The 26,886-nt window shown below is 44.7% G+C and overlaps 5 protein-coding genes across 5 annotated transcripts; 4 read left to right on the top strand and 1 right to left on the bottom strand.

Annotated features, from left to right (window-relative positions):
* Positions 1-6,686: 6,686 nt before the first annotated feature.
* LOC131285845 (uncharacterized) lies at positions 6,687-13,506 on the top strand. The gene is made up of 7 exons (XM_058314700.1): positions 6,687-6,778; positions 7,819-8,041; positions 8,130-8,279; positions 8,366-9,300; positions 11,154-11,266; positions 12,030-12,235; positions 12,317-13,506. The coding sequence occupies exons 2-7, from the start codon at positions 7,853-7,855 to the stop codon at positions 13,382-13,384; spliced, it is 2,661 nt and encodes an 886-aa protein (XP_058170683.1). The 5' UTR covers positions 6,687-6,778; positions 7,819-7,852; the 3' UTR covers positions 13,385-13,506.
* A 322-nt stretch (positions 13,507-13,828) lies between these two features.
* LOC131285844 (uncharacterized) lies at positions 13,829-15,214 on the bottom strand. Its single transcript, XM_058314699.1, has 2 exons — positions 14,408-15,214; positions 13,829-14,344 (listed from the first exon to the last, which is right to left on the bottom strand). Exons 1-2 carry the CDS (start codon positions 15,212-15,214, stop codon positions 13,829-13,831), a joined length of 1,323 nt encoding a protein of 440 aa, XP_058170682.1.
* A 2,184-nt stretch (positions 15,215-17,398) lies between these two features.
* Positions 17,399-18,652, top strand: LOC131285843 (phenoloxidase-activating factor 2-like). Its single transcript, XM_058314698.1, has 3 exons — positions 17,399-17,464; positions 17,544-17,808; positions 17,886-18,652. Exons 1-3 carry the CDS (start codon positions 17,399-17,401, stop codon positions 18,650-18,652), a joined length of 1,098 nt encoding a protein of 365 aa, XP_058170681.1.
* A 1,640-nt stretch (positions 18,653-20,292) lies between these two features.
* Positions 20,293-21,529, top strand: LOC131285842 (phenoloxidase-activating factor 2-like). The gene is made up of 3 exons (XM_058314697.1): positions 20,293-20,358; positions 20,433-20,703; positions 20,763-21,529. The coding sequence occupies exons 1-3, from the start codon at positions 20,293-20,295 to the stop codon at positions 21,527-21,529; spliced, it is 1,104 nt and encodes a 367-aa protein (XP_058170680.1).
* A 1,387-nt stretch (positions 21,530-22,916) lies between these two features.
* On the top strand, positions 22,917-26,121 carry LOC131286963 (phenoloxidase-activating factor 2). Its single transcript, XM_058315974.1, has 4 exons — positions 22,917-23,001; positions 24,563-24,892; positions 24,959-25,124; positions 25,210-26,121. Exons 2-4 carry the CDS (start codon positions 24,585-24,587, stop codon positions 25,999-26,001), a joined length of 1,266 nt encoding a protein of 421 aa, XP_058171957.1. The 5' UTR covers positions 22,917-23,001; positions 24,563-24,584; the 3' UTR covers positions 26,002-26,121.
* The last annotated feature ends 765 nt before the right edge of the window (positions 26,122-26,886 follow it).

Below are 26,886 nucleotides of genomic sequence, written 5' to 3'. Positions count from 1 at the left end.
TTTGAGTGGTAGTACATGCGAAGCTCTCGTGAAAGTGGAAACGACCCTCAATATGCCTTACACATGTTGAGAACGGTTGGTAATGAAGATCTAGTTGCTTAAGCATATCGGAATGAGTTTTCACCCCGGCAATTGTTTGCTTGACTGTGGCACCCCAGCCGGTGGCAATAAAGTGTTGAGTACTTAGTAGCGGTTCTTCGTTAGAAGGCAAACATATAGGCTGAATTGATGGTTTATATTGAACTTCGGATTTCAGCACTACCAGGGCTATATTATTTATCAGTGACGTCGGGTGGAAGTCGGGATGTTTGATCATCTTTTCTACTTCGAAATCTTCGTGAGGGATCGGTTCGGTAGTTGAGTTCATGACCCATTCACCCAGTCGTACCACCATATTGGCTGGGTTTGATCCGCAATTAGAGAAACAATTAGCGGTGGTGATAACTATGAAGGGTTCTATTAGTGCACCATTGCAGCAGTACTGCATATCGTTAGTATCACGATTCACCTGGAAAAAGGCCGCCATCCACGGGTATTCACCGTAGTCCACATGCTTGTCATCCTGAACTGTGCTTTCGACGACGCCGTACCTGTTCCGTTGCCCACACGCTTCGAATGAGAAAGGGGTTTCTCTGAACTCAGGCTTAAGGTTTGGAACAAAATTACTGATCTCTGTGGGAGTAGTCGCGCTATCTGTTCGGGAGGGTAGAATTGGATCTCTGGTAGGAGTAATATTCCATACTTTAGGTGCCGATTGAGTTGTTGAAATATAGTTTGCTTCTGAGGGTTCTGATTTTCCATAACCAACTGTTGTTTCAGGTGCTTTTGTAGATGATGGATGGGATTTATTAATAAAGGATGGTCCTTTATTTGATACACCAATTTTTGGTTTAAATGCACCCAGATTTGAATCAGATGTATCTGAACTGCCAGTGCCTCCAGTTCCAATAAAAGAGGTATTCGTGGTGTCAGTTTTCAAGTCGTCATCTTGTGCAGTATCTGTATCTGTTTTCGAATCTTTTGCCCTCGCTCTCGTCGTAGTAGCGATCGTAGGGACCGGTGTAGTTGCAACGGTCGTTGTAGTCGGGACTGTCGTTGTAGCAGGGGATGCCGTTGATGTCGTTCCTATCGTTGTAGTCGGTGCTGCCGTTGTCGTTGAAAGACCAGCAACGGATTGTTTCGGACAGCAAACTTCCTCTAACGATGGGCATCTGTTGGATCGCAAGCGATAAGTTCGCACGGTGCACATGTTACTTCCTACGCAATATCCCTTTCGGCTATCACATTCAGTAAGAGTATGCTCTATAATGTGATGCTTCATTGTGTTTGCCATTTTCTTGCAACACGAATGGGATGGATTTTCACAATCAGCCGTGCGCAACTCAATGAGACTTTGTGGCTCACATTCCGACCTAGGCATGCAATACTTTTTTTCTGTACCAAATGAACCACATTGCTGAAAATTTAGGAAAATCCGGATAAGATATTCTAGAAAATGTTCGATGCTGTTTGATTTTAAAGACTAGTTTTCACCTTTTGCACGGCCATTGTCCACTGAACCATGCAAAGAATATAGCACGTAATTACCACAAGCAAACTCTGCCTCATCTTGAAAGACCACCTTTCACTCATAATAGCAAGCGATCAACTGAGCTGCCTATGTACACATCGTAGGGCAGCATCCCGCTGGAATGAATTGATAACATGCTACACTTCGTAATGTCAAACTCGGTACTATCAGCGTACCTTATGCAGCTGATCTACAGCACAAGTAAAATCATGAAGTAAATTGATTTAAGTAAAAATCTCTTCTTTCGAAGATACTACTGGAAAGTTACAAGGTTTTCAAGTTTACTTTTTATATATATGTTTAATTTCAAAGGTTGAGCAGCACCCACAGCAGTTACACTGTACACTTACATCGAAGAATCGTCGCTACCATAATTAATTTTCTTAATGCGCGATTTTTTTTCATTACTATTGCTTTTAATGTACCCGCTGTAATCAATCACGTAGCTTTGCTGCTTGCGTTATCTTATGTATACTATTTTATGGGAATTTTCGGTTGGATGTGAAAAATAGCACAGAAAAACGTTATCTGCGGGATTCCCGGATGGTAAAGTTAGAACTGTATGCTATGCTTATAACAACAAAGAATATAATCAGCAGCCGCAAAACGAGCATCTGTTATTCAATATTTTTTCTGACGTCAAGTTTTGATCATACAAGTGTGCTTTATTGATTTCGTTGACTGTTAGTGAAACATTTTGTCACTTGTATTATGGATAAAAATGATTAAGTACATCGCAACGTGAAGAGTGTAGTTAATGGCAACGGTATCATAAATCCGTAGTAATCTAAATTGTCGATTTAAAAAAGAGAAGAAAATAATCTAGCTTCGGCAATATTACAAAATGAGGATTATTTATGCCAATTGAAAGTTTTTATAGCAATCATATAGTATATACGTAGTTATACGGGGGTCCGCGACAGCCGAGCGGTAGCGTCGGTTAGAAAATCGGCCCATGAGCGCCGGGGCTCACCACCTCGACGGCGTGGGTTCGAATCCCAACCGAGACCGGACCCTCCCCTGTACGAGAGGACTGACTATCCACGTACGTACATCAGGGAAACAAGTCTCGTAAGCCCTTTACGGGCAGGCATGACCAATAGGTCGTTACGCCAAGAAGAAGAAGAAGATACGTAGTTATAGACGTAGTTCTTGATTATTCATGATTGAACCAATTGAATGTTCTAGAAATCAAATGTTAAAATTATTAGGATAAATCGGAGGCACTTGATGAATAGAGTTTCCAGGATTTGGTCGAATTGTTATACACAAAGAAACATCATCAATCATTGAACAACCAGAAGACTCTTACACCATTGCGTTGTTCAGCAACGACGTGAATGGAATCTTTTCTGCGAAAATTCTTCGGAGAAAACCGTTTAGAGAAAACCTTGCAAAGGTTTCACAACCTGTCCGGTGGCAATTAAGTGTTGAGTATTTCGTAATATCCCCTATATGAAGGGTTCTATTCGAGCCCCATTGCATCAGTATCTCATTTCGTTGTTATCACGGTTCACTTGGAAGCCATCCAGTTCATCCTGAACTGTGCTTTCAACAACTGCGATCGTCATCCACTGAACTATGCCAAGGATATAGCACGTAATTACCACAAGTATTCTCCGCCTCATCTTAAAAGATCACATTTCAGTAATAAAAGCCCGTGATTAACAGAGCTGCTCATTGTTGTTAAGAATCACGGCTGAACGCATCGATTACAGTAAGTTCAGCAATGTCAAACTCGACCTCATCAGCGCAATTTATGAAACAAATCAACAACACAACATAAATCACTACATGAAAAATATGTCCTTGAATTCAAAATGTTCATCTTATTTCTATGTTCATATTGCGTTTCTCTTTGCTAATTTGAGTTTGCCCGATGTGGTACTATGAAATTCATACTATGAGTATGAATACAACAAAAGCGATAAGCTCACGGTTTCTGTTTAAGCTTCCAGAAGACTTTCTCATATTATTCTACTGCCAAGAAAATCCCAACACTCGTATGGTTCAGCAACGGCAAGTCCAACAATCGACAGCACACCTAATCTACAAAAGTTCTTTAGGAGTGTAACTTTGATAACCTTTCTTTAGGATGAATGTGTGAACAATAATTTCTTGTCAAAATCTGTGTTAAGTACCCGAATACGTTATGTAAAAAGGTTTTGAGATGTACGATTGGGAGGTCACAAAACAGGTTTTGATTCGATTGTATTATGCAGGTTATCGTATTACCACTTAGAAAACTCAATACATAATGAAATTCAAAATGCGTTAATAAAACGTAATCTTCCAGTTCATTTTAATTGATTAGCAATATTTTTATCACGTTTCACAATATTTCTCAAAAATAGTAGAAAAGAAAGTGATATTGCTTTCAAAAATTATGTAACTATTTTGTGAACTAGATTCCAAGATTTTTTAGATAAACGGGAAGTGACTTTTGTTCTCCCTCGTCACTCGCATGTTCCTGTTACGTTTCTTCTCATGTTCCCTAAAAGTAAAGAAATTAGTTTCGCATTATGAATATGATTAGTAAATGTTTCCACTATTAGATGTGATAGAAGACAATATTTACCGTTTGGATATTAATAGACTCTGTCGAATGCAGTAGATTGTTTGATCCCGTTGTAGTAAATAAATTTGAAGTATCGGTAGTGGAAGAAACGCCATCCTGGCGACCATCATTTTCTATTTTACCAGTATCCGGGTTTTCTAAGGTCGGAGCATGTGTAATAGGAGCGTGTTCTGTTGTTGAGGAGGTGTGCTGGAAAAGGAAATTATCTCTTTCTTCCTCATTATTGCTTTTGGCTGTCTCACGAGCATTGGGTGGTTTGTTTTTTGATTCCTAGAAAAGAAATGAATGATTACGATATTAATGAAACATATGAATAACTCATAGTTTTAGCTGCAAACAACGTATCAATATTTTTTGTGTACGTGAAACCATCACTAACCTTATTGTTTTCAGAGATGGCTTGTGTTTCCATATGATTTGCAACAGACTCTTCAGAACGTAGTGATCCGATCGATTCAGTTGTAGTAGGCAAAATAGACGTTACGGAGGAGGGATCAACGCTCAGCAAACTATTATCATTTGTCTTATCCTGCTTTTCTTTGTTCGAAGGATCAGAAGAATTAGAATTAGAATTAGAAGAGGAATTTGAAGATGGTGTAGGTTTTGTAAGTTCTGATGTAGAAATTCTGTTATGTAGCAGATCTGTTGTAGATGAGGAGTGCAGAATATTGGATTTGCCACTTTCTTCCGCATCATTGGTTCGTTCTGTCTCGCGAGCATTTTGTGCACTTTGTGTCTCAACTTTTTGTGTAGTTGTTGTTGTCATATCTGACGATTCAGCAGAGATATCAATCATGGTGGTATAGTCAGGTGAATCTCCATTGCCGTAATCGGCGCGAGATTGCACAAATTGATCTGTCATAGTTTCGGTAGTAGCTGCCACTGCAACTAATCTGTTTTTCGGGCAGCATATCTGGCCCAGTGTTGGACATCGGTTGCATCGCAACTTATAAACCCTTATTTCACATTCTTCGGTTGAAACACAGTATCCATTACCTCGGTTACATTCGCTTAGACCTGGCCTGAAGTACTAAAAATATAGATTCATGACACCATTAATAAAATATCTATTAAGGTATTCAATACGAATTGACAATTACTCACATTATCAATTTCCAAACAAGATACTGTTGCCGTGTTGTACTCTGCTTTTGTTACAACTGGTTCGCTCTTATGGCCTAGTTGCAAGCCAGAATTATTAAACTGTTTATACATACCGAATAGAGCATTTTTTAATAGAACAATTTTGTTTTCAAGGCCGATATTTTCTGCCGAGTGTGACATTGGAGTTGTTTTGGAATCTTGTTCCCCCTTACGGTCAATCTCGGCGGCAGGCAGCGTGGCTGGTTGTGGCACAGCACCTTCGGAAGTGCTTTCATTTTTTGAGCTGATGCGTACTTCCATGATAGTTTGAACACTTCCATTCAATTGTCGTAAGAAGAAAGTTACATTACCATCAATAAAATTTGGTACGAGATAAAAATTATTTGTTATATAAACGGAGTTCCCCGTGGAAGTATGCTCTGCTGTGACATTCTGCAGGAAAAAACTTCAACTAGAATCTGTCAGTAATTCAAAAACACAATAGTTACCCCAGCGTTATTCTTAAGCTGTTCACCAAACACTAGGGTAATGGCATTGTAAACCATCAAAAGAATAAGCACTTGCTTCATTCTAAGACGAGTACGTTGGTTCCACATTTTATTCCCGGCGAAGATCGATTAGTACTGAAGCATTGGCATTCGTTTAAAGTACGGACAAGTCCTTGTCGAATCTGTAGATAGCTGGGCTGCCGGGTGCTTTAATCAGTTTCCAAATTTTACGGGTTCAGATTTCTCTGGCCAACGTTGGGATTTACCCGAGCGAATTCGGAGTCGTGCTAAATATATTTTATTGAATGTGAATAAAGGAACCGCACGGTTTGTTATCGCTGTAGTACATTTGAATGTGGTAGCATAATCCGTAAAAGCAGGATGAACTTTTGACACAGAGCTTTGGCAAATCAAAAGGAATAAGAACATCTAAGAATAATATAACGATTAATCGTAGAACTTCCGTACATCTTGCGAATCTCCTTTGACTGTTCTTGGTGCAAAAAAAATAGTGAAATTCCATATGTATTGTTTACTATTTTACTGCAGTTTATCTCTATGATTTTTTTTCAATTGGAGTGTGAAAAGATAGAGGCAAGCATTTTAGAATCGAGATTAACGAGATCAGGATAAAATTGTGTGCATGGGAACTAATCCAAACATATCATCAAGCACTTGATTTAATAACACCAGGATGAGTAGTTTGTGTGAGTTCAACAACACATATCCTTCAATTACTAGCTGCACAGGAGCATCCCCAGCTTGATCCACCCATCAGCATCCAGTACGCGGATACAAGATCATATTTTGCTCTCTTCCGTCGTTTTAGCATTCGCTACGCGGTTAACGATCCCTCCGCTTTGGTGTGTGCGTTAAAATAGTTAACCCTTGGGCCAAAGATGCGCCTGGCGTCCGGTCCTGCGTGTCCTAGTCGTTTGCGAACCCTACAGCATTCGCTTGCTGTCACGGAAGCTGTGTACGCTGGAACAGGTTTGGCACCGTGCCGTTGCAACTTCCGCCCCTCTACGAAATTCGTGGGTGTGTGTGTGTGTGTTACTTTTAGAAAATGTAAACTGTGTGTCGGGCGTTACAAAAGGGAACAAACGGGCGATAACAATTCCGAACCTTGGTGGAATTCCGTTAATCGATTGAGATTATTCGCGTTGTTGGACACCGATCATAAACTGGTTTCTAACTGGTGTACATGACCACCATTTATCAACCCCGGCAAGGGCCGGGGTTTCCGACACTTACGTAAACTAGTTTTACCACCGCGGTGGTGTGTTTGGAAAAACCACGTGCCGGCACGGTAAATACCTAAAGCGCAGTTTGATAAAGCGCATACTTTTCCTTTTTAGATTGGACTTCTCGTAATGAAGCTATAATCCGGTTGAACACCTCCGACGCATTGATTTTTGATGGCCATTTTGTTTGTCGGGTCATCGGTTTGGTGGTGGTCAGGTACAAAATACAATTCTGAAAAGAACGAACCATCCCAGCACAAAATGTACCATATTTTGTGCATCATCATTCTCCTACTGTTGGAGTTTCGACTTGGATCTGCCAATTTCATACTTTCGAAAGTATACGGCGTTATGGGCCGGGGATCGGTAAGCGGAGACCGTTTGGTCAACCACTTTGCACCGCAGCCGAAAGTTAGCGATGCGATCCGTCGCTAGCGCTACGAAGCGAATCGACCGTAGAACCGGTTAGGGTGTATTGTCATTTTCGGCAAATCGTTCAAATGGTGACGAAGGTTTAGCTTTGTTTGTTTCAGCGTCTCACTGCGTCCGATCGTTGGTGGGTTTGGTTTGTTGGCGAGAGGTTGCGCCTGTTTGCCCGATCGTCGTGGTCGTAGTGCGATCTGTCCGGTATGCTCCAACCGGCCGCGACTGCAGTAGAGATCGCGGGCTCCAATGTATGCGTGTGGCGCCTTAATCTCCCCACCAACCGCGACGTGACGTCTCCTGTCGGGGTCGGGTCGGTTGATTGCGGGGATTCAGTTCGGCATTCGGCTTTCGGCTCAACGGTTTTAAAACATACTAACACGGTCCCGGGGTGCTTCATTCTCGATTCAGCACGGTTTCCAAGAGCACATACGAAGCGAACGCCATGTTGCGGCTACAAACGGCAGTGATGCTGGTGGCATCATTGCTCACCATCTCTCCAGCGGCCTTTGGCGACGAGCTGAGCTTGGACGATCTGATCCTGCAAACCTTCACAACACCTCCCCCGGCCAAGGGCGGAGCACCAACGACTACGGCAGCACCTCTTCCCCCGCCTCCGCCGGTTGGCGTAAAGGTAAGCTTGGGTCCAACCAGCATGAGGGAACATTGCGGCCGACGTGCGAGCGGATGATCAATTGTGTTACTTGTGCTATCTTCATCAGGGTGGGCCATGCGGTGATGAGCAGGTGTGCATCCAGCGGTACCTCTGCTCGAACGCCAGCTCCACCGGTGAGGGACTGATCGACATCCGGTTCTCCGATGATAACCCGTGCGTGGACTACTTGCTGCAGTGTTGCTTCGAGGGAGATATTGTAAGTATCTAAATCGTCAGGCTTCAAGCATCGGGTAAGGGGCTTAGCTAATGTCACCGCTTGACTGTTTGAACCCCGTTTGGCAGATTGAATATCCCGATCCAACCCACACAACCGCTAAGCCGCCACCAGTGCCAGATCAACCGGTGACTGGAATCAGCCCTGTGCCGCCGCTAGAACCGCCAGTACGATGCGGTAAGCGCAACGTTGATGGCATCGGTTTCCGCATCACCGGTGGCAAGGACAGCGAGGCCGAGTACGGCGAGTTCCCGTGGATGGTGGCGATCCTCAAGACAGAGAAGGTGCTCGAGCAGGTGCGCGAGAATGTCTACCAGTGCGGCGGTTCGCTCATCCACAGCCAGGTCGTGCTGACGGGGGCACACTGCGTGCAGAACAAGCAGCCGGCCCAGCTGAAGGTACGTGCCGGCGAGTGGGACACGCAGACGAAGAACGAAATCTACCCGCATCAGGATCGGTCGGTGGTCGAGGTCGTCGTCCATCCGGACTACTACAAGGGTGGCCTGCACAACGATGTCGCCCTGCTGTTCCTGGACTCGCCGCTCCAGCTGAACGAGGGTATCCAGACGGTTTGCCTGCCGCCGCAGGACTTGGTGTTCGATCACGCGACATGCTTCGCGTCCGGCTGGGGCAAGGATGTGTTCGGCAAGGCCGGCACCTACCAGGTAATCCTGAAGAAGATCGACCTACCGGTCGTCCCGTACGACCAGTGTCAGACGGCATTGCGTACGACGCGACTTGGTCCCAAGTTCAATCTGCACAAGAGCTTCCTCTGCGCCGGCGGTGTTCCCGGCAAGGACACGTGCAAGGGTGACGGTGGGTCGCCGCTGGTGTGCCCCATCCCGAACGGCAAACAGCACCACTACTACCAGACGGGCCTGGTTGCGTGGGGTATTGGTTGCGGCGAGAACGGAATCCCCGGCGTGTACGCGAACGTGGCCAAGTTCCGCGGCTGGATCGATCAGCATATGAAGCAGCGCAACTTCGGCACCGACAGCTACACGCCTTAGACGCCCGGGCCCATCTTGCCACCAATTATAAATGCTTTTACTCTAATAACAACATTGACGTGCAAACGGACGATGGCAATGGCGATGCTTTCGTGCTCCCTGGCCGATTATCAGTGCGACGAAACAGCGACCCGCTGAACCTGGCTCCGCTCCGTTGCACATCGTGGTGATGATAATTTTAAAACGAAAAGTAAACAAAATAAAACCTTCTTCCTTCGAAACGAATGCTTACACTCTATTGTACTTGTTTCAACATTTGCATACATGCAAAAGAAAGAGAGAAATAGTAAATTACTATTCATTTGCAACCATGGCTGTTTGTCTTTCAACTTGTTTTCTGTGGCGGTATGTATGTTTTAACTTCTCCTTCCCAAAGGCAGGTAAAATCCCCTTTTGTGCGCCGTGTACATCAGAAAACTCGTTTGACTGGCCCCGGCGAGGTTGTTCGGACGGTCATCTTCACGGTCATCTTCCCATCGCGCTAGGTTTCTTCCGAAATACGACTGTAGCATCTTCCGTGCAACCTTCAGGCGAAGCAAACAGACGATCGAATTATTGCACCTCGCGATCGCCATCGCTCCATCTTTGGATCGTAGCACAATTATCAACCTCGCCGCACACCGGACGTGAATGGCACTTCGCATCGGTCCGATTCGCAATAAACCACCAAGGGGAAGTTTGTATCACTGGATTTCCAGCCAGGTTATTAGTTCTTTGTCTAGACTGCAGAAGTCCTGCTGTTTGTTTTTAACGTGTGCAGGGAAATCCGGCTTTCCTAACATAAAAATGTAGCGCCTGTTTAAAAAGAGAGACAAGCTTAACGAGAAAAATAACAAAAAAACCAGTTTGAACATATCATTTACCAGGGTTGAATAAATTAACAATCATAACAAACCTACAATGGATGGGAGGGTGGAACGGGGAGGTGTTTTGATCTTTTCCTCATCTTTATTTATTCAAGAATTCAATTATCATCTATGCTTGTTTTTACATTTTGTGCAGCAACCAGTGGTGAAGGATTGGTCTTGGTTGGATTTTCCACGAACATTACACAACCACCTTGAATAATATTAAACTAGTATAGTTGACCGTGTAGAGTGTAGTGAGGCCTGCTACACCTGACAAAGAAATTTCCATATTTTTGTACAAAAATGGTTATGATTAAACTCTCAATCACAAACAAATTAAATAATCATAAACAATTGATGCCTTTGATGTTCTTGAATATCGGATAAGTAATATTTCTACGATTTAGTTCGTATACTGTTAAAAAATCATCACAACTACAGTTTGATTGTTGTATTTTGATAAGAAAACTAAAAGCTCTTGCAATTTCAACGAATTTTGAAACTGATGAATTTCTGTTGAATATATGATTTTTTCTACCTTTTGTTTGCGTTAATGCTTCAAATTAATACAGTTCACGTAAATTGTCTGAATGCCATATTACTCCGAGCACCGCTACAGGACGAGTGGATTTTTAAACCACTTTTGTCCCAAAGCCTAAATGCAGCGAGGAAGAACGAAGTGCGATTATGAAAGTCTAAACCGTTTCAAAATTTGGGACAGGCGTTATCTCGGGGTTATCGGACGTGGATTCTTATTCTACGGTGACAACAAAAACCTGTCCTCGGACTTCGACAAACATCAAGCTGGACAGACTCATTCTCTCAACATTCTCGCTTCCTACCGGGGGGATTTTACCTAATCTCTCGATGGAGGCTTTTTAGCTGCACGGGATTGCTGGCCGGTTCGACCTTATCGCTGCTTACAATCCGGTTTTGAACATTCACGGGCTCCGGGGCCTGTATCTCAACCATCCACCGTCTTCCACTACCATCCTCAGACGTGTTTACGATCATCGAGACCGATCACAACCGCCGGATGGTCACACTACGACAGGCATAAACCCTGCCTTCGCCATCCCGACGTGCATTAGCATCTCACTCACGCTATACAGTGAGGCTTTAAATCCATACGATCGTGGCAACGCGTAGCTCAATTGCGTCCCAACTCTGAACGGTGTCGCACGCGATCGCGTTTTTCGCATCGTTACCGGAAAAAAACCCCCACTGAAGGCACCGGGCCAGCCGGCTTTGCCTCGCTGCTTTTCTGGCATTTTTATTTTTCCCCTTCGTCTCGCTATCAGCTTCGACCCATTTTGGTGAGTATTCGTTTTGGTGATAATTACTGACAAATACCTCTAATACTCCAAGGCATCATAGGCTGCCTCTAATCGCCGAAGGACAATTGGTCCGCGATTGTTTACGTATATGTTATTATCTGTGCGTGTTAGTGTGAACGTGTGAAGAAGATGGGGCCTGGGAGGGAAGGATCTTTAAAAGTTCATTAAAAGCAAAGGTCTCAAGAGTGCACTGATTGGGAAAAGTGGTCCAAGATGGAGGAACATGGTAGAGTGGCAACTTTTTGTCGATTTTGGTGTTTTAGAAAGTGTTTATTTCAACCTTTCAAAAGTTTCACAGTCCTAGATAGTTTTTTTAAATATGGTAATAAAATAGGAGCGATCTCATAAAAGTGAAACTTTTAGCTGAGGGAGTCAAACGAGAGAGCTCGGGATAAGAACACACATCATGTAAATCTTATATCATTCAGCAAAATGCAATGGGATGGGAATGATCTTATCTTAGCATTACACTTTCACTGTTTACATTTATATTTACAAATTATCACATTTAACGTTGTTCACAGATTTCTTCCTGAGGTGAAAATAAAAACAACATGTTTTCACGAACGGTCGTGCTGTGTGCATTGGTAGCATCCCTCGGGTGTCTGGTAGCAGCCCAGGATTCGCTCGATGACCTATATCTGTCGCTGTACAACTTGACGGAAAACAAAAATACTATTCCGGATAGTACCCCTGCTCCGGCCGTCACACTGAGCACGGCACCACCAGCCGCACGTCAACCGGTAGGTTTACAATCACTCCTGACGCATCGAATCTTCAAGGCCTAACGATCCACCGATTGGTGCCGGTTTCGTTTTTCCTAGACTTGCCAAGGCGAGTGCGTCCAGTATTATCTATGTAGCAGCAACCAAATCATCACCGATGGGGCTGGAATTATCGACATTCGTGTCGGTGAAGATCCGGAGGAGGAGTCGGAGTGTCCGCACTTCCTGAACACCTGCTGCGAGAAGCCGGACGTTATCGAAGAGCCACCACTGTCGGTTCTTACAACACCCGCACCTCCGGTGCCAGTTCCTGGTAAGGCCAGCCCGAAATGTGGTTTGCGTAACGCCAAAGGACTTGGATTCCGCATTACTGGTAACGTGAACGGCGAATCGGAGTACGGTGAGTTCCCGTGGATGTTGGCGGTACTGCGCGAGGAGCGGGTAGCTGACAGCAGTCTTAATGTGTACGAGTGTGGCGCATCGCTGATTGCCCCGAACGTGGTCCTGACGGCGGCCCACTGTGTGTACAACAAGCAGAAGGATCAGCTGCTGATCCGTGCTGGCGAGTGGGACACCCAGACGCGCGATGAGCTGTACGCGCACCAGGATCGCCGCGTTGCCGAGATCATCACGCACGAACAGTTCAACAAAGCTTCGCTGGCTAACGACGTCGCCCTGCTGATCCTCACCGAACCGTTCCTACTGGCCGCGAACGTGCAGCCGATTTGCCTGCCTCCGAAGGGACACTCGTTTGATCTGAGCAAGTGTTTCGCCTCCGGCTGGGGCAAGAACATCTTCGGCAAGGAGGGTAAATACCAGGTGATCCTTAAGAAGGTGGAGCTCCCGGTTGTCGCCAACAAGCAGTGTCAAGATTCGCTCCGCACGACTCGACTCGGCAAGCGGTTTATACTGCATCCGAGCTTCATGTGCGCAGGAGGTGTCGCCGGCCAGGACACGTGCCGTGGAGACGGTGGATCGCCGCTCGTTTGCCCGATTTCGGGCGCCCCAGACTACTACTATCAGGCTGGTATTGTAGCGTGGGGTATCGGCTGTGGTGAACATGGTATCCCCGGCGTGTACGGCAATGTGCAGTACTTCCGCGAATGGATCGACAAAGCATTGGTGGACCGCAGCATTCTGGCCCGTGACTACGTCTACACTCCGTAAACGGAATGGTTGTGAGCCATTAGAGCTTTTTGGGAGAGAATGAAGCGTACAACGGGCATGCAGCTTGGCAAATATTTGTAATTAGTGGTAATAAAATGTTTTTCAAATACTGACCCTGAAAACTAGTGAGAAAATTTATTTTTTTCAATTGTGGTATTTATTCGTAGGGTGCTTTTTTAGACCTTGTATGGTTCACTAAATATATTATTGAGAAAACCCCACCTATACCTTCGTAACGTATGAATGTAAACAATTCCGAGAATTTGTTGCTGATACAAACTTAACCGGAAAATGACGTTTCAAAACAATAACACTCTTATAAAAACATCAATTATCCCATACTTGTAAATTTTATTTCTATTACCTTCTTAGTTTTGTTTTGAAAATAGAATTGATGAATTTAATAGATATTTTACACAATACGCTGTACAACGCGATACTGGTCTACATCGGGGGAAGATACTGTCGAGATGGATCAGTTGGTTTCGATACCTGAACGAAGCCTGGTGTTTGTTGATGCTCAACCCACGGACCAAGATTATCCACGGTAACAGCGGTGCAGTTGCCCACCAATAATCCTTTCAACGACCAGCCTTTCGACATCGGTTTGTTTTCATCACAAATCACCGGTGATCCGTTCAATGCCGAGCTCTCGCATTCGGTGCCCTCGGGATGTAGACAGATAGTACCTGGAGCGCAGAACAGGTCCTCATTGAAACTTTCAACCCGCGTCTTGTACTGTCGCGGTAGTCCTGTCTTTTTCGAAGCTAGAAGCTCCCTATTCCAACCGACGATGTGACACTGCATGCTATCGTGGCCATCGTCCTTAGTTTTGGCGAGCGATACGTTACAGTATCCCTGTCGAGCAGAATCAGCTAGTCTGAGAAGAGCAGCATTGCGGATAAGAGGCCGCGTAGGGTCGTAGTCTTCGTGAATGGTCTTCTCACCAATCGAATAAATCTGCGAGGAACGGTAAAGGTTGCGATTAGAAGACTGCTCCTTGGCCGAAATGCGCTAGCTTACGTTACTCATCCGAAGGGAAGATCGACTTGCTAGATCATAGTCTCCAATGTTCACAAAAAGATCTTCCACAGTAAGATCTTTTACACAACTGGCAAGAGTTAACACAAACTGAGGATCCAGAAGTGCACCGGCACAAACGAACTGATCGGTCGTTATTCCAGGAATGATTTCCATACGAGCCCATATAGACACTAGCCACGGAGGGACCCGACTCCCATCTGCTTCCGTACGCCAAATGCAACGTTCTTCCTGTGATGATGTTTTACTACTCTGGTTAAACTCCATTTCGTTTATCCCATTAATGAGTCCCATCCACGAAGTACGGTCCATACTACAGCACACGTCCTCGCCGGTACATCCACCATTTTGTGTGGCCATTTTAAACATTGTACACATACTCTTCGGTACACAAGTTCCCTTGCACACGGGAGCTTTGGTGGGTGGTACCTTGCGGCAGGTAAAACCAGCGAGACATCTAGAATCTGTCTCAAATCTTATATCAATTAAGTCTGTGCCATACTCGTCGTATTCGTCACTCGCAGTTCCATCATCAACTGGGACACACTCTCCATCACAAAACAAATCGGCGTTGACCTCGTTATCCTTCACTGGAGGTTCTTCTACCGGTACATCGCAACAAACTGACCCCAAAGGACATTCTTCCGCACTATCAACAAGCCGTAGGTCAACGTCCGGTGCAGGACATAATGCTTCCGGCACACAACTACAGCCCACCACGTCCCTCGACAGACTCAATACGATGGTCACAAGTACAAGCCACACAATCCTACGTTCCAAATGATTCATGATCCACAACATACGCTGTACAAGGTCCTTGAAATTGTGGTCTACCTTGCTGCCGAAAACACGTGGCACTGAAACGGGGGTGAGTTTGTTAAACCTTCTTAGTTCCAACTAAGACGCGGAGAGACTGTACGAGCGAAACCCCGACTGGGTCTTCGCTACTAGTTGTGCTTGGTACGAGATGGGCAGAAATTCGTACCATCCACCAGAAAACCATTACGTAACGTACGCTCAAAGCTGCGGATCCGAGAGTGAGAGTAAATATTCCTAAAAAGCACGAGCTCCACGAACATACCCCCTTTCGGTGGGAGAACCCATCCCGAACAGGAATGTCTATAATTTCTGTGCCAACTTGATTGCTTGACTATCCGTCATCCGTAAGTCATTTCGAATAGCTATCACTAGAGCTTACGAAGTCAAAACCACTAGAGCATAACCGGTCTGCGATGTTGTTTAGCTGCTACCATGCTGTCGATAAAAACTGCACTCGCAAAGGTCACCACAGGTCCACGTTAATGTCCCTTGTCCATCGAACCGGATTTGCAATGAATTGAAATGCATCGAGAGCATCTTTCTTCTTCGAGAGATTTCGGAAAGGGAGGACTCAACTGATATCAAATCTGAATTCGTCGCACGTTGCATCCTTCTAAAACCGGTTCTTCTAGAAACTGGATAATCCCGAAGGATGAAATTGTATTCAGATCGTAGAGAAATATTGTTTATTGTATTGTAACTGTGAGTCGCGTCCCTTGAAACGCTCATATGTCCGGTGGATGGCAGGTGCCAATAGAACTTGTTCAAAAGTGTATCATCTGTTTAGCTAAATAAACAACATTTATAAATAAATTATGTTAATTTTTCCAACACGTGGAGGATCGTATCGTTATAAATGTGTTATTTTGAATTCGTTAATGTCAAGCAATTTTAAAATCAATTAAAAATTTGATTACAGATTTCTTAAAATATTATATAACTCAAAAATAACTAATTAAAAGTTTTAACAATTTATTAAAGACAAGTAACACCGTCAATAAGAAATACGGAGAAAAACATCATAGAGTAAAAAAGTACACAGTGAAATAGCATCGGAAAAGTTTTAAACACAGAGAAAATAATATCGACCTATTGTGTTGTCTATTGTGTTTTGACAAATTTATTTAAATGTTTTTAACCTAAACGGAGGAGGTTTTGGGCATCTGAAAAGTTCATGGTCCTCGATAACAGATGTCCAACGAGGGAAGTGATTCGAACAAGATGATTCAAGCCAACAATAAACAGTCGAGTTGTCTTAAGGCTGTTAATTTTTATTTTCATATACGGGGTATGTCAAAGATATAACCAAACAGCACCACGAAACGTGTTTATCAAGTCAATGAAACGGAGTTTAGCATCTCGCTGCAAAAAAAACCCGTTTCTGCAGGATATAAGACCGCGAGGCCGCGCGCAGAAGACGATTGGAATATGATCTTCGACAACCGAGTCGTCGACACTCGCGACACGTCTTGCGAAGTGTAGAAGTATTAAATATCGTTGAATAGATTTTAAACTTATCACCTGGTAACACAATACCTTCGTGGAACAGGTTTCCAACGGTAGGTGACACACTGGGCAGTCGCTAGCCATATAGGCACGTGTTTGCATGTTCATTATTGATTGGCTTTTGGGAAATCGTCAAGAGAAATTCAACATTCACGAAAAGTAATAATTCGTACATATTTTGGAAGGCATCGGTGGGTTGAAAGAAAGTCCCAATATTCCTTCCGAGACCACTTTCCATTCGAAACTGTCCCGACGCGTTTTGGCAGTTTGAAGATTAGCACGTACCTCTCACGAGGGTCTCGAAACAGCCCAATCTCAGCGACCGATTTCAGCGAAAACCAGTTCCATTCGAACCCATTCCACCAGCGTCTACCCATATTCTCATTGCGCCGCAGACGAACCGTTTCCTACCCTGGGTATACCCACCGGATTCACCGATGCGATTGTCTCGATTGTAGTAGTATCTGTCCGATGCCGTGCTCCGTTGGTTCACCATACTGTTGTGGTTGTCGTCGTGAAGATTGTGAGATGTGTGATTTTTTTTTTAATAATAATTGTTGTTGTTTCAAGATAGCCAGAACCTGAGCTACTCCCAACAGTATCTCTTGAGCAGTCTAGCAGGACGTGCATACGAACTCGGTTGTTGGGATGAAGTTACTCGTGGTAGGCGTTTTGGCCGTCGTATGGCTGGATGCATTAGGAGTTAACGCGCAGGTAACCATCGACGAGGTCCCAACGAGTTAGACGAGTTGTGCTTAAGCATTCACAATGGTCTACACATTTTTCCAATTAGGTCTGCACCGGACGATGCGTTCCCCGGAATAACTGTGAGACGGACGACGATGACCCGCCACCGGATGTGGACTTGCGCGTTGGACAAGAGGACTCGGAGGTCATAGGCAACTGCAGTCACTATCTGGATCTATGTTGTCCACTTGATATGGTCATCGAAGAGCCTCCGCCTCGGCAGGAGGAAAAGTTTCGACCTTGCGGCCAACGCAATCCGGATGGAGTCGGTTTCCGGCTCGGTGGAGGAAAGGTGGAAGAAGCGGAATTTGGTAAAAAAACTCCAGACTTACTTTGATATTGTGAAACCTTCGTCTAAAATTGTCTCACATTTAAATTCCATCTTTAGGTGAATTCCCTTGGTCGTTGTTAGTGCTGGAGTTGCAGACACTCTTCGACTTTGAGGCAAAGGAAGTTTACGTCTGTGTTGGTTCGCTAGTAGCACCGAACGTCGCGCTCACAGTGGCTCACTGTGTCGTCAATCGGACGGCGACTGACTTGGTAGTTCGAGCCGGTGAATGGGACACCCGGACCGAGAGTGAGGTACTTCCGTACCAGACCTCACCGGTAAAGGAGGTTATAGTGCACGAGAAATACAACAAGCATCACCACAACGATGTGGCCCTGCTTGTGCTAAAGAATCCCTTCCAGGCGGCCGAAAATGTCCAAACGGTGTGTCTTCCGCCACCGAGCGTTCGTCCAGCGACCGGAGAGGAGTGCATTACCGGTGGCTGGGGAAAGGATCGGTTCGGGAAGGAAGGCATCTACCAACAAATTCTGAAACGTGTGTCCCTACCGATCGTCGACTCTGCCAAGTGCCAGGAAGCGCTACGCAAGACACGCTTAGGACAGAAGTATAAGCTGCATAGTACGTTCCTGTGCGCCGGCGGAAAGAAAGATGCGGACGTTTGCTCCGGCGACGGTGGAGCGGCCCTCGTGTGTTCGGTAGCCGGATCGGAGACCTCCTACTATCAGGCGGGCATCGTGGCGTGGGGAATTGGGTGTGGTGATGAGAGCATTCCCGGGGTGTACGTCGATGTTGCAAACACGCGTTCCTGGATCGTGGAAAATCTCAACTCACTCAGCGTCGATCCTGCGTTCTACACCGTGGCTTAGGAGAGTATGCTAGTAATGTCGTACAATGTGTTCTAATTTATCTAAAATTCAAAAAATAAACACTGTAAATCATCAACAGCGAGTTGGCTCATTAAAAATAATCAAACCAAGTTAGGTTCTCCAAATTCAATCTTCATCCGAAATCGCTGAAGGTTACACACTAACCTCTTCTAATTCCTATTCCTTCTTCTTCTTGGCGTAACGACCTCTTGGTCATGCCTGCCCGTTAAGGGCTTACGAGACTTGTTTCCCTGTTGTAGTACGTGGATAGTCAGTCCTCTCGTACAGGGGAGGGTCCGGTCTCTGTTGGGATTCGAACCCACGCCGTCGAGGTGGTGAGCACCGGCGCTCATGGGCCGATTTTCTAACCGGCGCTACCGCTCGGCTGTCGCGGACCCCCGACAATTCCTATTCCTATTCTTATCCAAAATTGGAATGAATTTTCCAAAAATTACAATAACAACCATTACAAATTGAATTTTCGTATTCGTAAAGTGTTTTATAAACGAGTGCATAGAAGTGGCGAATACAAGTTATTAAAGCTAACTCATAAATGCAAGATAGTTGTAGCTTGAAATTGTGAAGACGTTATCTTATTTATAATCTAGGGCGCGTGAAGAATAATGAATACTTAGAAAATCAATTTTATTGCCATATTATAATTTGGTAATTTATTCTATTATTAGAATTTAAAGGTGAAAATGCATGCAGCATTTTTCCCAATTTCTAACGATATGAAAAGCTTTAAATGATTCAACTATCGTAGCCGTTGAATTCGATTCCGGTCAGACCAAAGAATGTATGTTTTAGTCTTGACTGCAATTTCCGAAACCGTTAGAATCGCATTTGTGTACTTGCGTCACAACATTCATTCCTGTATTAGTACGAAACCCGTTATTTGCCCTCCTTGGTCTTCTCTCTTGCTTATGCTCCTCTTGAAAACCGCATTTAGAATCAAAACTTTTAATTAAAAAAATGGAGTCTTAAAGCCAAGTGGTAAAACGACAAGTAACAATGATTCCAACAAAACCAATTTTGAAGCTACTACTTCGTCACAAAACATGCCCCATCACAAGCGCTCCTAGGAAAAGGTTATCAAGAGTTTCATGGCTGATTTGTTTTTTTAGGGTGGGTTATCAAACCGTAACGTTTAATATGCCATGGTCACTTCTTGCGCATATATTTAAAATCTACAAAAAACGCCTATGTTGATACTCATTTTTTTCTGATTTATTTCCGTCTGGTGGTGAGCTAAAAGAAAAAGAATTATGTGCTAAACGGAAGAAGAATTGAGGTGCTTAAATTAGTAGTGCTAAAAGGAAAAGAATTGTGGTGCTTATATTTGCAATCCCACATGTGGCTAAAGAAACGCGTAAGCGTCTTACTTATTTGTCCTAAACGAAATCGTTCATGGAACCATTAGCTGTTTCCGAGGGCTTCCCCACTTGCTTGAGGTTGGGTTTGCTTGATTGGTTTGACTATAGCGAGACTGTTTGGGATTCTCGAGATTCGTTAGAGTGTTGCAATTGTCTTCGTGAAGACGTGTGATTTTGTTTAAATAATAAACGTTTCAATTGAGTAAGTATCTCACCAGTTGCTCTGTTATCTCATACGACATGCACAGAGAGTCAGTCGTCGTGATGAATTTAGTCGTGGTGGAAGCTTTGGCCATAGTATGGCTTGTGGCGTTAGGAGTCAACGCACAGGTACTTTTTGGACGATTGACTCCATGTGACCCAGGTTAATACTTTATTCGCATCGGTATACGTTTCCAAAACAGAACTGCAGTGGACGGTGTGTCCGACGGGATTATTGCCTTACGGACGAAGACGACCCGGCACCGGATGTGGACTTGCGCATCGGGCAAAAAGACTCGACGGTCGTGGGCAACTGTACGCACTATCTGGACCTGTGTTGTCCACCTGATTTGATCATCGAAGAGCCACACCAGACAGCGACGCACGAGCAAAAGTTTGCGTCCTGTGGAAAACGCAATCCAGATGGGGTTGGGTTCCGGCTCGGTGGAGGAAAGGTGCAAGAAGCGGAATTCGGTAAGGAAGCTCTCTGTAGTAATGTTGTGAAACTCTTCAGTTTAAAAATCCCGCCTTAGGTGAATTCCCGTGGACGTTGTTAGTTCTGGAATTGCAAACAATCTTCGACTTTGAGGCAAAGGAAGTGTATACATGTGTTGCCTCGTTAGTAGCACCGAACGTTGCGCTTACAGTGGCCCACTGTGTCGTCAATCGGACGGCCACAGACTTGGTAGTTCGAGCCGGTGAATGGGATACCCGGACCGAGAGTGAGGTACTTCCGCATCAGACCTCGCCGGTGAAGGAAGTTATAGTTCACGAGCGATACAACAAGCACCACCATAACAATGTGGCCCTTCTTGTGCTACAAAAACCCTTCCAAGCGGCCGAAAACGTCCAAACGGTGTGTCTTCCACCACCGGGCGTTCGTCCAGCGACCGGAGAGGAGTGCATTACCGGTGGCTGGGGAAAGGATCGATTTGGAAAAGATGGCGTCTATCAACACATCCTAAAGCGTGTATCCCTACCGATCGTCGACTCTGCAAAGTGCCAGGAGGCACTGCGCAAGACCCGGTTAAGTCAGAAGTTTAGGCTGCATAGTACGTTCCTGTGCGCCGGTGGAAAGAAAGATGCGGATGTTTGTTCCGGCGACGGTGGAGCGGCCCTCGTGTGTTCGGTGGCCGGATCGGAGACCTCCTACTATCAGGCTGGCATCGTGGCGTGGGGTATTGGGTGTGGTGATGAGAGCATTCCCGGGGTGTACGTCGATGTTGCGGTCATGCTGCCTTGGATCGTGAACAAGCTCAACATGCTCAACGTCGATCCTGCGTTCTACACCGTAGATTAAGAGGGTATTTTACATAGGTTTTAATTTATGAGAAATTTAAAATAAGCGAATTGGAGAATTTCTAATTTTTATGATCTTTATTTACAGATAGTCTATCTTGTGCATTGCTGCATTGTGGATTGTTTATTGTCGTTAATTTCAGTTTCTAGCTGTTGAAACAATACTAATGGATGGCATTATGATATACAGAAAAAAAAGAAAAATAGAACAATACAACGAATAACAACAAAATGTCAAAATTCAATCCAGGTTAAATCTATTGCAGCTATATGTGGTATAAAGCATTTATTACTCAGATAAAATGTTTGAAAATAATAATTTTTTAATAAAAATAAATAAACTAAAATCAGCAAGTCAATTTCGTTTGGGTTTGAACAGAAAAATTAAATTATCCTAAAATATCCCCAAAAACAAAAAAAAAACATAAGGAAGGTTGCCAGTTTTTGTGTCATGGTCGATTGAAAATTGATATGAATTAGAACGGATGGATTTTTGTGGAAAACGGAAAGAATATCGTACTGGTTCAGTTCACATAGCATTGAATGATTATGGATTGGCGAATAAGCAAAGCAGTTTACGACGGGGTTTCCCACGTGTTGACGGGGTCCGCACGTTGAAAGTTGTTTCAGAGGGGCAACAGTCGGATAAAAATCTACTAGATTTGCGTTTCAATCACACGCCGTTCGTTCGGGAAATCCCAGACAGGCTGGAGCAGTCTGATTGTCGATCTTGTGCGAATCGGAGCAGGAATGCATGATCGAAAGATGCCAAGCACCGCGAGTTTAAACAAACAAACAAAATTCCCCACTTGAGCGAGACGTCTCACACGTCTGCTCATGACATAAGAACCGGTCATTTCCGTGGCGCACACTATTCTACTATTTAGTGTACTACCACTACGCCTCCTGATCGGTAGCTCCATTGCTCTAGTTTCGACTACTACTAACACTTGTTTTTTTTGTTTACTACCAAGAAGCGTCGGTTATGATTGGAGCCTTCGAGGGCATTGCCAAGGTTCCTGCAGCCCGCTCACACACACACATTGGGGCTCGGATGAAGACATCTTTAATCCTCCAAGGCACTTGCGAGACCGGTCCTGTGTTACTTCTTGTTTTAATTCTCGTGCATTAGGCAGTTCAAGAAGAAACTGGTTTCAGGTTCTGTCACCTTGCCACGATCCGACTTCCCGAGGTTTTGTTGCGGCCAGATCAGTGACTCCATTACCACGTCCTACAATGCCATTAATCAGCCACACTCTGCGGGGTGTTTATTCGAGCCACCACCACCGCGATCGACGGCGATCTTCTCGAATTCTACCACCACTACAGCCCATCGGCGATCGCGAGTTCGTTCATTCGCTCGCGATCGCAGGTTTTCGAAGCTGAAACCGAGATCCGCGGCATCAGTTTCGTACCGGCAGCGTAGCGATTCGGTCGAGCGTCCTAACTCAGCGGTCCTGAAGCATCCAGCAGGTTTGTAACAGAGTGTGTGTGTACGTGTGTTATTACTTTTGATACGATACGAATCCGGTTCTTGGTTTTCACGGTTGACCGGACCAGAACCGTTGGAGTTTCTAGCTGTTGCTGTCTGTTTTCGGGTATGTTCAATCGTACGGGTTATCAACTTCCCTCAGAACCACTTGATGGATGTTTTTCTATTTACTTTTGGCTTTTTCTTACTTAACTTTTACTACAAACGCTAAGTTACTTTAGACTGACGAGTCTACCTCCGAAACCGCTGTTTTATTTCTGCAAAACAAAAGATGTGTTCCGCAATCACTTGGCCAAAAGTCTTGCATCATCGCTCGGCGGCGTTTCACCCCGATGCAATTAACTAACTTTATCGTTGGCGTTCAGGTGAAGCAAACGTACGTAACCACCGTTCCGAAGGACATCCTTGGGTTTTTGCGCTTCCACATTGCCGGGGTTTTTGTTGTTGTTGTAGAGGTCGGCAAACTCCAAACGATGTTAAATGGCCCGGTAAACTTCTGTGGCTACAGACAAAATATGATTAAAGCCAATATGGTAATTTATACAAGATTTGGTTTGTTTTCAGATATAACCAAAAATTTTCACTGATCATATCTAAAAATATTAGGCGAGGGATCGCTTCAATGATACGCTGTCTTCTAATGACCGTACAATCCTGTTCCTTTATCTATCAGTTACCCTCGACTGTAGACCTCCTGCTTACAGGACTGGTTTTAACGAGGGCACGCGTTTGCCCTGTCGAATTGTCGAAGGTGAAGAAAAGCCGCCAGCCCGAAACCGTTTTCGAATGGTACAAACAGCCAGACTGCGAACCTCTTATCGCAAGGTCATGCCGGTGCACACAACACTTGGAGCGTTTGGAAACCTAGCTACGGTTGATACGTCATGATTTACTTTCTAGTTATTTAGGTTACGAAAGAAGAAAATTAAGAAAGATTGTGGTTAAAGGAAAAAGAACAATATGAAAAGAGTAGGGAAGGCATATAGGATGTTATATAACCAACTACTTATGCAATTGAGAAACAATTAAATCATTTCTTATTGGATAAATGGTTAATAACCAATTAAACTTACTCACAACATTGCTAAAACTGTAAACCTGTTCGTCCCAATTTATAGTACGATTGAGTTATTGACGCAACAAAATAATTGTTAGCAGCAGCATCCGTTCCGCTTTGTCTTACTAAGAAGATATTCTTTATTCAACAAACATCTCAAATCGAAGCTCCGGGAGATCCCCACTGTAGTTTCGCTTGACTTCGGCCGTCTCCACCGGCATCGTCATGTTTACTTTTCCCATGCCTTATTGAGGGTCGGCCGGAAAATGTAAAATCAACAAAACACTTCAACAAACAAAGCTTAGATACGGGGAAACACACTTCTTGGGGATCTCTGACGGCAATACTAAAGTCATGGTGGAATCCTTTTCCAATGCTTTGGTTTCTTCTCCGACGCTTATGTAACCTTTGGTCTGACGTTTTCAAGTCCCGGGCGTTTGTTTTATGTGTCATTAATTTACCTTTTTTTTGCTCTCACGTTTCAGCATCACTTGCCACTCTAGCACTATGTTCGTCAGCAACAAAGTCCTGCTGGCCACGCTAACGATCGTAGCGATCGTTACGGCCCAGCAGCCGATCGATAAGATCTTCTTCCCCGAGAACGATACCATCCTGAACTTTGCCAATCGCGTCGGCGAGGGTGACGGGGCGGTACAGGCTGGCTCACAGGATCCTCTGGATGCGCTGCTGCCCACCGTGCGCCCGCAGACACTTTTGACCGCGCAGGGTGAACGGTGTACCTGTGTGCCGTACTTCACCTGCCAGCCGGAGCCCGAGTTTGCCGAGCAGAACAAGTTTAACGAGATTAACGTAAAGTACGTATTGGACTCACTTCTGAGTACATTTTACCTGGACTAATGGTTTTACTTCTTGCATTTTAGCTACAATCCGGACAGCTGTCAAGATGTGCTGGATGTGTGCTGCCGGGATGCCGATTCCCTGGTCGTGCCAATGAACAATACTCCCGGTGAACTTCCGGTCGGTCGGCCGCGTGGTTGTGGACTGCGCAACATCGGTGGCATCGATTTTACTTTAACTGGAAACTTTGTGAGTTGAATTGTTGAATCAATTATCAAGGTCCTGAGGAATCTGTAGATTATTTATTAAATTTATATTTTTCTGGTTTTTGTAGAACAACGAAGCCGGATTCGGCGAGTTCCCATGGACAGTAGCCATCGTAAAGACGGCCGATGGTAGTAGCAGCTGTGGAGGCTCGCTGATCCATCCGAATCTCGTTCTTACCGGTGCACACTGCGTCCAAGGTTTCCGCAAGGGCCAGCTTAAGATCCGCGCCGGCGAGTGGGATACGCAGACGACCAAGGAGCGCCTACCGTATCAGGAGCGTGCCGTTACGCGTGTAAACAGTCATCCGGACTTTAATCCGCGTAGCCTTGCCAACGATATCGCCGTGCTCGAGCTCGATCAACCGATCCAGTTGGCAGATCACATCAACGTGGTCTGTTTGCCGCCGGTTAACTTTGACACGCGTCGCACCGACTGCTTTGCCAGCGGCTGGGGAAAGAGCCAGTTCGGTAAGGCGGGCAAGTACAGTGTCATCATGAAGAAGGTCCCATTGGGACTCGTGGCTTCGTCCACCTGCGAACGGCAGCTTCAGGCTACCCGTCTTTCTAACCGCTTCCGGCTGCATCAGACGTTCCTGTGTGCCGGCGGAGAACGTGGTGTGGATACGTGCGAGGGAGACGGTGGCGCACCACTCGTGTGCCCGATCGGTGCGGCCAGCGACAACCGGTACGCCCAGGTTGGCAGTGTAGCGTGGGGTATCGGTTGCCACGATGCCATCCCCGGCGTGTATACCAATGTGATTCTGTTCCGATCCTGGATCGACAACGTTGTGAGAACTCTCGGCTTCGATACGACCGTGTATGATGCAACACAGTCTGCATTTTCTTCCCTTTTCGCCTAATTGACTCCCGCGACCTCTGCACACCAACGGTAGACTACACGGGTTACACTGCTTTTAAGAACTAGAAATAAATGATAAACGAAATATGCTACCTATAATTTCTAGCATAACTGAAAATTATGCAAATCTGGTCGTGTGTTTGTTCTTTCCCAATGATAACAAGATTGATAAAAAATATTCAAGCCTTCTCTGGTCAAATGACTTCACATGCTCTCCTGTGATTTGGTTTGCTGGTAAAAAAGTTAGTAACAATCTGTTGAGGTGAGTGAAATCTGCAATATGTTTACCGAAATATTATTTTTAAGAAAACTTATTTATCTTTAACTTTAAGAAAATTTATTTAACTTTACCCAAAGGGTTGAAGGGTAAATGAGGCCCGGCCCAGATTCTCCTCTTCCTGCTGGTTCTGCTGGTTAGTATTTAATTTCAATTCGAAGAAATTTTTCTTTACTTCTTTTCTTTCTTTATTGTTCAAACAAGTAAGTTCAAAATCAATCTAAAATTTTAAATTTTTTCGTACGCAAGCCATCGAACTGCATACATTCGGGCGTATATTTCAATCAAGAAATGGTTAACACTCTAATCAAACGTCTCGCCTAAGTGTATGTAATTTTATACACTCATGGAAGCATTGCGTTGACTTCACACGAAGAACGAAATCTGTATATTGTAACTTTACAAATCGTCGGGGCTTACCACCTAATCGACGTAGGTTGGAATCCCAACCGAGACCGGACCCTCCCCTGCACGAGAGCACTGACTATCCACGTACACATAGGGTAAAAAAAGTCTCGTATGTCCTTAGTGGGCAGGCATGAATAACAAGGTTGTTACTCCAAGAAGAAGAAGAACATTACAAATGTAATAATAATACATTTTAGTTGA

Source organism: Anopheles ziemanni, chromosome 3 (genome assembly GCF_943734765.1).
Source record: "Anopheles ziemanni chromosome 3, idAnoZiCoDA_A2_x.2, whole genome shotgun sequence".
NCBI classification, from domain to species: domain Eukaryota; kingdom Metazoa; phylum Arthropoda; class Insecta; order Diptera; family Culicidae; genus Anopheles; species Anopheles ziemanni.
Note: the sequence above shows the minus strand (reverse complement) of the source record. Positions and strands in the feature narration are given on the sequence as shown.

Bases quoted from the DNA above. Each gene is read 5' to 3' on its own strand.
- LOC131285845 (XM_058314700.1), top strand. From the start codon at position 7,853: ATGTTGCGGCTACAAACGGCAGTGATGCTGGTGGCATCATTGCTCACC. The intron at 8,042-8,129 runs GTAAGCTTGGGT...TATCTTCATCAG, and splicing joins CTCCGCCGGTTGGCGTAAAG to GGTGGGCCATGCGGTGATGA. The intron at 8,280-8,365 runs GTAAGTATCTAA...CCCGTTTGGCAG, and splicing joins GTTGCTTCGAGGGAGATATT to ATTGAATATCCCGATCCAAC.
- LOC131285843 (XM_058314698.1), top strand. From the start codon at position 17,399: ATGAAGTTACTCGTGGTAGGCGTTTTGGCCGTCGTATGGCTGGATGCA. The intron at 17,465-17,543 runs GTAACCATCGAC...TTTTCCAATTAG, and splicing joins CATTAGGAGTTAACGCGCAG to GTCTGCACCGGACGATGCGT. The intron at 17,809-17,885 runs GTAAAAAAACTC...TTCCATCTTTAG, and splicing joins GGTGGAAGAAGCGGAATTTG to GTGAATTCCCTTGGTCGTTG.
- LOC131285842 (XM_058314697.1), top strand. From the start codon at position 20,293: ATGAATTTAGTCGTGGTGGAAGCTTTGGCCATAGTATGGCTTGTGGCG. The intron at 20,359-20,432 runs GTACTTTTTGGA...TTTCCAAAACAG, and splicing joins CGTTAGGAGTCAACGCACAG to AACTGCAGTGGACGGTGTGT. The intron at 20,704-20,762 runs GTAAGGAAGCTC...ATCCCGCCTTAG, and splicing joins GGTGCAAGAAGCGGAATTCG to GTGAATTCCCGTGGACGTTG.
- LOC131285844 (XM_058314699.1), bottom strand. From the start codon at position 15,214: ATGAATCATTTGGAACGTAGGATTGTGTGGCTTGTACTTGTGACCATC. The intron at 14,345-14,407 runs GTAAGCTAGCGC...CGTTCCTCGCAG, and splicing joins CTTCCCTTCGGATGAGTAAC to ATTTATTCGATTGGTGAGAA.
- LOC131286963 (XM_058315974.1), top strand. From the start codon at position 24,585: ATGTTCGTCAGCAACAAAGTCCTGCTGGCCACGCTAACGATCGTAGCG. The intron at 24,893-24,958 runs GTACGTATTGGA...CTTGCATTTTAG, and splicing joins TTTAACGAGATTAACGTAAA to CTACAATCCGGACAGCTGTC. The intron at 25,125-25,209 runs GTGAGTTGAATT...TGGTTTTTGTAG, and splicing joins TTACTTTAACTGGAAACTTT to AACAACGAAGCCGGATTCGG.